Source organism: Arvicola amphibius, chromosome 12 (genome assembly GCF_903992535.2).
Source record: "Arvicola amphibius chromosome 12, mArvAmp1.2, whole genome shotgun sequence".
Taxonomy (NCBI): Eukaryota; Metazoa; Chordata; class Mammalia; order Rodentia; family Cricetidae; genus Arvicola; species Arvicola amphibius.
The window spans coordinates 57,694,699-57,706,796 of NC_052058.2; the positions used below are offsets into that span (position 1 = coordinate 57,694,699).

General features: G+C 35.9%; 1 protein-coding gene across 1 annotated transcript in view; it reads right to left on the reverse strand.

Moving 5' to 3' along the window:
- The window catches only part of Kifap3 (kinesin associated protein 3), a 129,725-nt gene that overhangs the window by 88,549 nt on the left and 29,078 nt on the right, over positions 1-12,098 (reverse strand). The window contains exons 9-10 of the mRNA XM_038349684.1: positions 5,293-5,471; positions 582-744 (exon numbers count right to left, since the gene is read on the reverse strand). Of these exons, the coding sequence (XP_038205612.1) occupies positions 582-744; positions 5,293-5,471 (342 nt within the window). The remainder of the gene's footprint in view (positions 1-581; positions 745-5,292; positions 5,472-12,098) is intronic.

Sequence of the window (12,098 nt, forward strand, 5' to 3'; positions counted from 1 at the left end):
TAGAGACAATCTACGGAATGGAAAAAAAAGTTTTTATTTTTCCAATTCATAGGGCATTAAAATCCAGAAGATAGAAGAAACTCTAAAATTTCAGTGTTAAAAGTGTGCAACAAATCTAAACAGATATTTCTTTAAAATGGCAGGGCAGTGAGATCAGAAGAGCTGGTCATGCATTGACAGTCAGGAAGCAGAGAGTGGGAGGGAGGTGGGACTGAACTATAAATCTTCACGACCTGCCCCCAGTGACCACTTCCTCCAGTAAGCATCACATCTTAAAGGATCTACAAGGACTTCCCAACCAGTACCAGGGCACCAAGTGTTCAGGCACATGCGTCTATGAGGGGCTTTTCACAAAGTAGTAGTAAAGTCCAATGGTTTAAGTGTCCTATTCCAGTTTATTCTACAACTAGGAAATCCTGGGGTAGGCTGTATTTTATTAATCCGCTTTTTTTTTAACTATTCAATATGTAGTTGAAGAACTTATAAGGGATGATTTTTCTCAGAAGTCTCTTCTACACAAAGTTCAACTTTCCATTAATGCTGGAAATGTCAAGAACTATCATCATCAATGTAAAGCATACCTAGGAGTGCGGTGAGCTTTGGGAGAAGCCCGACTTGTACCATCTTGTTCCTCAGGCCTGTGTCAAACGAGAGGTTTAATAAAAGCCGGAGGGTGATATTCAGGAGATCTTCATGCTCACAGGGTATCATTTTCACCAGTTTTTCAACAATATCCATCTCCACCTATAGTAAAAAAATAAAACACATTTACATTAGATTGCAAAATAAGATATAAAAGGTTACACAGCCTGTTTTTATATGAATGAATAACTATTTCCTAAGTATGTATTAGCTTATATTCTCATTTCAACCTATAAATCAAACTTTTAAGGAGGAAATATGCACTCCTATATCACCCATTCCCTTCCCTCATTTATCTGTCATCAACATGATAACAAATTGCATTTAATCCTTGAAAACTGCAAATTGAGCACGGCCCACTAACATTCCAGAATTCTACAAGAACAAACAAGGTTTCATTTGGTTTTCAAGAATTCCTACGTCTGAAATAAGTGGACAAACAAAACAAGTAGTAAATATACAATGTGATAAACAATTAGTAAATATACAATGTGATAAATAAAACTAGTATATATACAATGTGATAACTAGTATATATATATATATATATATATATATACACACACAATGTGATAAACGAATGTGCAGAGGGCTCTGGAAGCAGCGCGAAAAAAGTCGTTATTGCATCAAGAAGAGAGAACTTCAAATTAAGAACAAAGTCTTAATGAATATGAATTTGTTTTCTGATTAAAAAAAAAAGTACTGTCAGTACAGACCAAAAGAAGCCAGTAAGCAGAAATGCATTACCTAGGTAATAATTAGTGCTTTGCTATGGTCCCAAGATAAAGTCTCTAGAGATTAGCAGAAGTTTAAGGACAACCCTTAGACAGATTATGGAGGTGCTGCTAGTTTGGCTCAGGAAGTCAACCTTATCTTATACATAGCAGACTTTTCCTTGAAATTTTAAGTCCGAGGGGTGATAGGTCAGAGGTTTTTGGCATGGAACCCATGTGAAATCAAGGTTCTAGATGATAGCCAAAAGACTAGTGTTTGTAAGAAGGTATACACCTAACAAAAGAGGTCTCAGGCCCTTTATCTACACAGCTAAGGTAACTGCCGACGCCATTGACAAAAAATAGCAAATGTAAATACAAGTCTGGGACACTGAAGATAAAACATCAACTTTTGTTATGTTTAATTAAAGGATATTTTGAAATTTTATGAAAATTGGGAATGACTCTAGACTACAAGAATGAACTAAAATTTTAGATTGAGGCTCAGTTTACAGGCTAGCAAGACTAATTTGACCATTGTTTTAACACAACCCATGAATTAATATTTTTCTTTGCTTTTTTATTTGCAGTTTAAAAAAACCCACCCAAATACTCCTGCTCCTAAAATATATCCTTAGTTAATTACATTTTTATAACTGAAAAAATAAAATCAAATAAAGACTATTTTATGATCCATTAAATTAAATTTAGAACTCCCTAAGGTTTCACTGAGATAGATCTATGTTTATTAGTTTACAGTCAATGGCTCCTCCAGTGTCAGATGCAACAGAGACCATATGATATGCAGAGTATAAAATATCAATTGCCTTTTAAAGCAAAAATTTGCTGATGTCTACTCTAGAAAAATTATAACACTGCATCAAGAGACCTTGTGCTATAGTGGGAAGTTACAAACAGAATTACCATATTTATCTGGTAATAGAAGTCCTATGTTAAGATTTTTCTTTTAAGTTAGCAACCATAAAAATCTGGTTGTAAAATACCTCATATATAAAATTAGAAATTGTATAAAAGTTCATCTACTTTAGAAAAAATGAAATATTGACAAATATCACAAACCAAGCTTTTGGGCTGACACTAAAATTAACAGGAGATATAAATAATATAGAAAGCAGAACAAATAGAGAAGGAATAACACTAGGCTCTGCACTGCTTGATGCCAAAGCTTACAAAGTTCCAATAATCAAGAAAAAGGTGTAAATGAAATAATCACACACACACACACACACACACACACACACACACACACAAAGCATGAACGCATGTATACAGATACGCGTGTATGTGTACTGGAATGTAGTGGGAAATCTTTAACAGAACAACAGATAAACAGATAACTGTCTTATAGTGCAAAACAGTAACATGAAAAGACAACTTAATGACGAAAAAGCATCCTTTAACATCACTTCTGAAACAAGACTGAAGTTGAAAATATTCAAAAGTAAATTTTTAAAAGATTTTTATCTTATGTGTCTGCTGGTCTGTATGAGCATGGAATGCATACAGATGCCTAAAGAGGTTGTCAGATCCCCTGGGACCACAGCACCACGTGTTGTGAGCTGCTCAGTATAATGCTGGGAGTGGAATGATGGTCCTCTGCAAGGGAAGCACATGTTCTTCTTGTTTGTTTGTTTTGTTTTGTTTTTTTAAGTTTTTGAGATAGAGTTTCTCTGTACAGCTCTGACTGTCCTGGAACTCACTCTTTAGGACCAGGATGGCCTTGAACTCACAGAGATCCACCTGCCTCTGCCTCTTGAGTGCTGGGATTAAAGGCATGTACCACCATCGCCCACAGCATGTGTTCTTAACCCAAAAAGTACATTTTTTTGTTTTTTTGAGATAGGGTATCTCTGTGTAGGCCTGGATGTCCTGGAACTTGCTCTATAAACAAGACTGGGCCTCAAACTCACAAAGATCTGGCTGCATCTGCCTCCTGAGTGTTGGGATTAAAGGTGTGTGCCACCAATGCCTAGCCAAAAAGCATATCTTGATTTATACTTTGTACCACATTCTAATTTAATTCAAAATGAAATGACCAGACTAAAAGAGCAACAAACTCCCTACAAAACTTCTTGAAGAAAATTCTTGTGAGTTAAATGAAGATTGCTTCAACACAATCCATTAAAAGTATTTTTATATGCTGGACATCACCAGAACTAAAACTTGCTCTTCATGGGAGAATTAAAAAACGATGAGCTACAGAAAACAAAATACATGAAAAAATAACTGATATAAGCTTTGTTTCTGAAATATAAAATAAAATTGAGTCATTAGTAAAATCAATTAACAAACCCATACAATTTATATCCTCTCTGCTGCTGCTCTTGAACTCACAAGCTAATTGATTCACTCATATTACATAAATGAGATACCAGGTTAATATAATTATATCTCGACTCTATGATAACTATTACATAATTTAAAGCACCAATTAAAATGACTTTTATGGTAAATATAAATTTACCTTAAAACATGAGGATATAAAAATGTATCTTAAAATACATGAGAAATATATAAATTTACCTTAAAATACATGGGAAATATCTAAATTTACCTAAAATATATATGGAAAAGGTGAGGTTAATGTTAGTCCCTTCCCAGATGAGAAACTATTAGCCCTTGCTGGCTGCTGGGGGAAGGGACAAGGGACAATCAGTTTTCTAAAGAGATGGAGCCCTGAGAGGCTGTCCAGGCTCCAGCACACCATCCTACACCATGATCACACGGGTAGCACTAAAGGCTCTCAGTGGATTTAAAAAAACAAAAAGAAAAGGAGTTCACGGAGTTGGGAAGGAAAGTGGAGTGTGGTAGAGAGTAGGGAGAAATGGAAGGGAATGTGGGTTAGATTTGATCAAAACACATTACATAAAGATATAAAATTGTCAATTAAATCTTTATAAAAATTGCTCTTAGTCTTGCTTAAAAACAAGAAAATAATGGGATTAGGAGTGTACACCTGTAATTCCAGCAAAATATCAGTAGTTCAAGACCAACCTTGCTACTTAAGTTTGAAGACAGCCTGTGCTAAAAGACACAACTTGTCTCAAAAGACCTCTAAAACCACCCACCCAAACCAACCAAACCATACCAAAACAAGCAAACAAACAAACCCCAACCAACTAACCAACAACAAAATAAAAATTAAATTCTTCCCCTGAGGAGGCAAAGAAAAACAAATGTATAGAGCTGACTCTACAGTCATTCTTAAGGACAGTACTTAGTGTCTGTGACCCTTTGCTATCTCAGGGTAAAATCGGAAAGCTAGAGTGACTACATGTATTGAGGCACACAATGTCTAGCTTAGTTGTAAAATACTAATTTCATAAGATGCTGTCACATATAAGGGCATTCCTCCCACATAAAACTGGAACATGTGTATCTAAAGTAAAAATATGACTAAGATTAAACACTTGTCGTAACTCTGGATGAGAAATTAACTTTTTTGAACCTCATTATTTTCTTCCCCAATAAAACTGATGTATGATGAGATCACTGCTTTCTATCTTCTGATTCTATATTACTGGATTTAAATGTAAATAAAAATTAATGTTGAGATATTTCTGGTAGGTTGACCACTTCAGGTTGATCATACTTAAATATAAGCATTTGGGCTAAACTGCATACACTAAAATCAGAAATGCAAGACGTAAAATAGTTAAACACCAAATGAACCTGAAGTTTAAGCTATTATTTTTAAGATATCATGTGTGTCTTTTCTATGTCATATTAGACAATACTTTTATCTAGAAAGATGCAATTATCTAGAAGAGTGATGATATTGGCTATATTTCTTAATGAAGCTGTTAACACTTATTATAAATTACCTTAGTAGGAATAAAAAATGTTTACACTTTATCAGAATATGTTAACTTAAAAACAGCTAATATAAACCATTTGAAATAGCTTTGTACGTTACCATGTCATTTTTATTCTCCATAAAAATACTGAGTTTCTTTAAGAATGACACAACTAGAATGAGCAGCTCAAAATTGTCCCGATCAAGAGCCTTCACCAACATGTGAACTATATTCTTGTTCCTCATCTTCAGTTCTGTACGTGTGTCCTCAGCAAGATTCAAAAGTAAATAGAGAGCAACTGAGAAAGAAAACACATGAGAGTTGAATGGCTGGTATATTGAATCAATAATTTAAAAAATCAGTTCTACTTACCAAGGTCATAAAGGTCACACAGTTCTAAAAAGGTTCTATATTATTTAAAAAATTTTAACATAATTAAAACATTCAAACTTCATCAAATGAGATATGATATTCCTTTAATCAATCTACTTTATTAAGGTTTTAGTTAGCACACAATATATTAAACTTCACTGTGCATTTTCAAATTTCCTTTGTTTTTGCTAATCCTCCTCACTGCAGCATACGCAAACCACCCTGTGCCCAGTAGCCTCATTTCTGCTTCCATGTCACATGTTCTGTGTGCACTATATTCTTATGAAGCCAAAACCATAAGAATAAATCTAATGGTTTGAACTCTCCAGAAGCTTCGAGTTTAATAGTAAATAAATGACAAAGATTTATAAATAGGCAAATAATAAACAAGGGAAATAACTTTATACATACAAAAATAAGGAGTTATCATTAAACAAAATTTTAACCTCCAACTGCTTGTCATCCCTAGGGATACATTTGACACATTTGAGGATATGAAAGTATCTACTTCTCACATTTAATCACATCTTCTGTTAGTCACTACAAGAATCAAGAAGTACAACTGTTATGTCAGATGGTGCTAAGGGCAAGCTCTACTAGTTCTAATTAAAATTTCCTTTAGAGGCCTGTAACAATGACGCCAGTTTCCTACACAAACTCCACATTCCTTTCTGAAAGTGAGAATTGTATGATCCACTGGCAGTTAGTAGTTTTCATTGCCTTGATAGGAAGTTTCATAGTAATACTTAAAAGATCTTTTTCTGTCAAAATTATGTGTTATCAATGAATATAATCCTTTTTCCTTCTCTTTAAAGTCTGAATGTTACTCATTATTCTAACATTTTATCTATGATTCTGTTTAGACAGGAGTTCACCATTAGCCCATGCTAGCTCTGAACTTGTGATCCTCCCATCTAAGTTTCCCCAATGCTACACCCTCCTCAGGCCTCTTTTAACACGTTCTTATCATCCACCTTGAAATCTTACTGCAAACAAGATGGAAATAGATACATGTGCTTAAATATATTAATGTAGGTTGGTAAATATCTATTTAGCAAATATTTATGACAGAAAGACAAATCATATGTGCCGGTATGACAGTTATTATACTTAACAAAAATAAACAACTCATTTTAATTCTAAAATATTAATAAGCAAAATAACATAAACATCTCAAAGATGGGAAATACATAACTTAAGCAACTTTCCCTGTTTACACAGGAAGGAGGCAGCAGAACTAAATGAAAACACAAGCTCAGCAGAGTCTCAAGCTCAGTCATCTATGCTGCTGCATTATGCCAAGCTTCCATGTAAGATAATGCAAGACTTTAAAGTTGTGCTGAAAGCATACAGAAACCTTTTGCAAAGTAGACATAGTAAGTTGAACAGTGCCTACCTAAAATTTAATAGGACCTTAGTATTGGGTTTTATCTGGAAATATCAGCTTTGCAACTGTAGTACATAAAATGATGCAATAATGAATTAAGGGATACTCTTAATCCAGTAGTTGAAGCCCTAGTTGAAGACGAAAGCAGGCACTGGAGTGATTAGCAACAAGCCAAGAAGTATCAGACAGTTGAGAAACGCTAAAATGACAGAGAGGTAATAAGCAATTCTTCTCTAGAACCAGCAGAAGAAACATGGTCTTGAGATCACGTTGATTTTAGCCTTCTAGTCTTCAGAACTGTGAGAGAATAATTTCCATGGTTTTAAGAGAGCCACTTTAAACTACTTCATTACAGGAGGCATTGGCCTTAAATTGCCAGAGAAACAAAAAACAAAAGATTAAAATATACAAACTCAGTTTTTCACAATAATAGACATCATATAATGAAGTATAGAGTAATCTGAGAGGTAGGAAACAAAGGAAATAGCTATGTGACTGCCAAGAAAGCTGTCTGGGGAGTTTCTACATCACTACACAAGAAAGAAGTCAGGCAAAACCCAACCAATCTCTAAGCAAAGCTAATGGACTGAAGGGTCTGATGGAAGCCAAGAGTTCACAGAGAAAAGCATTGGGAATCAAACTGTGTTCTCTAGAAAGGCAGCCAGTGTTCCATTAAGCCAACTCTCTAGTCCTAATAGGGTAAATTTTCTAACATCAACAGAGTACAAGGAAATGTTTTACGGAACATGGGGGTGGGGTGGGATGGGGGGAGGGGGGATGGGGAGAGAAAAGTGTGAAGTGGAGGATGGGAAGAGCTTGGGGGAATAGGATGGTTGGGATATAGGAAGGGTGGATATGGGAACAAGGAATTATATGTCTTAGTTAAGGGAGCCATTCTAGGGTTGGCAGAGACTTGACTCTAGAGGGGTTCCCAGGTGTCCAGGAAGACGCCCCCAACTAGGTCCTTGGGCAGCTGAGGAGAGGGTGCCAGAAATGTACAGATCCTATTGCCATCCTCATGAATATCTTGCATATCACCATAGAACCTTCACCTGGCATTGGATGGAGAAAATGACAGAGCCCAACATAGGAGCACTGGACTGAGCTCCCAAGGTCCCGATGAGGAGCAAAAGGAGGGAGATCATGAGCAAGGAAGCCAGGACCGTGAGGAGTGTGTTTACCCACTGAGACGGTAGGACAGATCTAACGGGAGACCACCAAGTCCAGTTGGAATGGGACGGATGGAATAGGCAACCAAACCGGACTCTCTGAATGTGGCTGACGGTGGAGGAGGACTGAGAAACCAAGGACAACGGCAATGAACATGAACTCTACAGCATGGACGGGCTCACTGTGAGCCTTGTCAGTTTGGTTGCTCACCTTCCTGGACTTAGGGGGAGCTGGGAGGACCTTGGACTTAACATAGTGAAGGGAACCCTGATGGCTCTTTGTCTTGGAGAGGGGTGGAATGGGGGTATGGGTGGAAGGGAGGGGAGGGAAGGGGGAGGAGGAGGGGAGGAGATGGAAATCTTTAATTAAAAAAATGAGAAAAAAATATTTTAAAAGAAAGAAAAAGATATTTCCAAATGTCAAAAGTTTAAACAAAAATAAACATCTTTACCAGTGAACCTTGACTTATAAAGAATATTAAAGGAACTCCCTTAGACAAAAATTAAGAGCAGACAGGAATATATGTCCACAAATTAATAAAATCAATGGAAATGATCACTATACATATCAATGTTTAAACTCATTTCTATATTACAAAATGCCAAAATTAAATGTAGGATTTATAATGTAACAGATTTTACAGTTAAAAGGAGAGAAAAATGTTTTCTGTTTGCTTGTATTTGTGTTCTGAGGCAGAGCCTTGCTAAGGAGCCCAGGTTGACCTTAAATCTGTAATCTTCCTGCAGTATCTTCCTAAGGGGTAGGATTACAAGTACCTGCCACCACATGCAGTCAGACAAAAAAAATAGCTTTATTCACTAAATATAAAATGAAATATCAACTGACAGAAAACTTAATACGAGACTAGTTGATGATGTATACTTGAATACAGACGACTGAAAACTAAACCCCATGGAATGTAGCAGGCTGCATGTTCAGGTGTACACATGACCTTCGCTGAGAAAGACTGTATTCCAGACCATAAAATAAGACTCAGTAAGTCTAGAGGAGTGAAAGCATAGAAAGCATATTTTCTGATGATAGTGAAATTAAATATTAATGACACTAAGATTTCTAGAAAAGCCCTACTTATATGGACAAAATGACTGCTGTGTAAATAACCTATGGGTTAAAAACAAACAAAAATAAAATGGAAATTAATTTTAACTAAATAAAATTACAAATAAAAACAAAACAGTTGAAAATATGTGGGTTGCTGACGAGGGAACATTTGTGTTCTAGAACCAAACAAGTGACCTCAGTTTCCATAGAAAAACAACAAAATAGAGCAAATTAAACCCCAAATATGCTAAAGAAATCATCATGTGCTGCAGTCTTTAAATGACTGTGTTGAAGGCAACTATTTTAAGTTGATTTTAGTACATTTGATGCCCTACACATGATGTGGGATTCCCCTCTGTATGCTGTGATACTATTGGTTAATAAAGAAGCTACTTTGGGCCTAGAGACAGAATAGAGCTAGGTAGAAAAATTAAACTAAATGCTGGGAGAAAGAAGGTGGAGTCATGAGAAGCCATGGAGCTGCCAGTTGGAACCTTGCCAGTAGGCCATGAGCTTCATGATAAAATATAAAATAATAGAAATAGGTTAACCAAAGATATGAGCTAGCTAGCAATATGCTTAAGTGATTGGCCATGCAGTGATTTAAATAATATAGTTTCTGTGTGGTTACACATCCAGAGGGGGACCTTGTTTCTGATGAAGAGACTTCTTCCACACAGTTCTAACAACTTCTTAGATCACCATACAGGCTGAGACTGAAGCCCAGACAAGGATAGGTCAATAGTGGGATGGACCACACCTTGACCAGAAATGCTTAGATGTGCACATTTTTGACCCTCTAATTTAAATATTGATTTCACTTCAGAATACCAAAGAAATACTTGATTGGTTCTCCCTAGTTCTTTGCTCCTCTTCCCCATGTGACCACATTGAATATGTATCTTTTTTCTGCTTTATACTTAAAACAAAGTTATGTAAAAACTTTTCTATAGTCGGGCGGTGGTGGCGCACGCCTTTAATCCCAGCACTCAGGAGGCAGAGGCAGGCGGATCTCTGAGTTCGAGGCCAGCCTGGTCTACAAGAGCTAGTTCCAGGACAGGCTCTAGAAACCACAGGGAAATCCTGTCTCGAAAAACCAAAAAAAAAAAAAAAAAACTTTTCTATAATCAGAGCACTGTGCTACCACCAATAAACTACACAAAAATGATGGACAGAAGAGGACAGGGTGCCAAGCAGACATGCACATCTATGTACAAGTAGTCTTTGGAACAAACCGGTACATGAATAGCAACACATTCATAAGCAAAACAAACAAAGAGCTGGCACATTCAAATGTATTCAAAATGCATCACTAACTTAATTGAAAACCCTAAAGTGACAGAACTTCTAGAACAAAACATAGCAGAAAATCATTGTACACTCCAGTTAGGTACAATGTTTTAGATGCAATGTCAAAAAACATGATCCATAAAAAGACTAACAAATTATAACTCACAAAAATTAGAAATTCTGATCTTCAAAAGACATAATTTAGTGAATAAAAAGATATAACCACAGACTGAAAGTCTTTGTAAATCATGAATTTTATAAAGGCTTGTATAAAACAGATCATACAATCACACACACACATACATATAATACATATATACATATGCATAGAGAACAATCCCACTAAGGAATGAACAAAAGACATGAAAGGATATTTCAACAAAAGATATAGAGATTAATATATGAAGAGACTCTTGACCTAACTAGTGGGCAGGTAAATTAAAATCAAAACTATAATACATTATAAATTAATAAGATTGATCATGTCAGTCTTTTTTTTCTTCCTTCATTCTTTCCTTCCTCTCCCCCATCCCCCGTGTTTATGTTTACTTTTGAACACAGGTGTAGCCCTGGTCTTCCTGGAATTTGCTCTGTAGACCAGGCTGGCTTCAACTCAAGACATTTGCCTGTCCTTGCTGCTGGCTCCCAAGTTCTAGGATTAAAGCAGTGTGCCACCACTACCCAGCTCATACCAGTCTTTTTCAATAAAGTAATTTGAGACTTTTCTACACGAATGGTTGGAGCACTGGGTAGGAGGACTGCAGGGGACCATTTCTTTGTAACACCACTCTTCTATGAAGCTGAGCTTTGCTCACTATGCTGTCTCTAGGGATGGATATAAATAGAGGACATGATGATATCTGCCCGTATAAGGCCTTACAGATGAATACTAAAAGGAGCATAGCAATTGCCAAAACTGGAAATGTTCCAAATGACCATAAACAAGAGAATACAGAGAATTATAATGAGTAACTAAAAGGAAACATTCCTGATAAATCCAACAACATGGACATGTCTTTATTCTGCCCAAACAAGACGCTGTGTGATTCCATTTATATCTCTAAATCCAACAACATGGACATGTCCTTATTCTGACCAAACAAGATGCTATGTAATCCCATCTATATCTCTAAATTACTAGAGAACAAAGGGAAAGAAAAAATGAAGGAGAAACACAAACATATAAGGAAGCTATGGGAATGATGGACATGTCTACTATGAATATGGTCTCAGTCCTGTAACTATTTGCATACATTGAAATTTACTAAATTGTGTATGTTAATAGTATACAGTTTACTGCCTATTAATCATCTTTCAATAAAACTGTTTAAACAGAACATAAAACATTTGCTTAAAGAAAGTATTTTGGTTAGGAATAGAGTTCACTATTTTACATGAGTTCGAGGCCAGTCTGGTCTACAAGAGCTAGTTCCAGGACAGGCTCCAAAGCCACAGAGAAACCCTGTCTCGAAAAACCAAAAAAAAAAAAAAAAAAAAAAAATCAGCTTAGTATTTTAAAATTCTAACAAGACAATTATTTTTAGAGATCTAATGTATCATGACTAATATGCTAACCCAGGTAAAGTTACTATGTTCTAGTCTCTTTAAACATTTGACATTGACAAGGTGGCTTTTTCTACAACA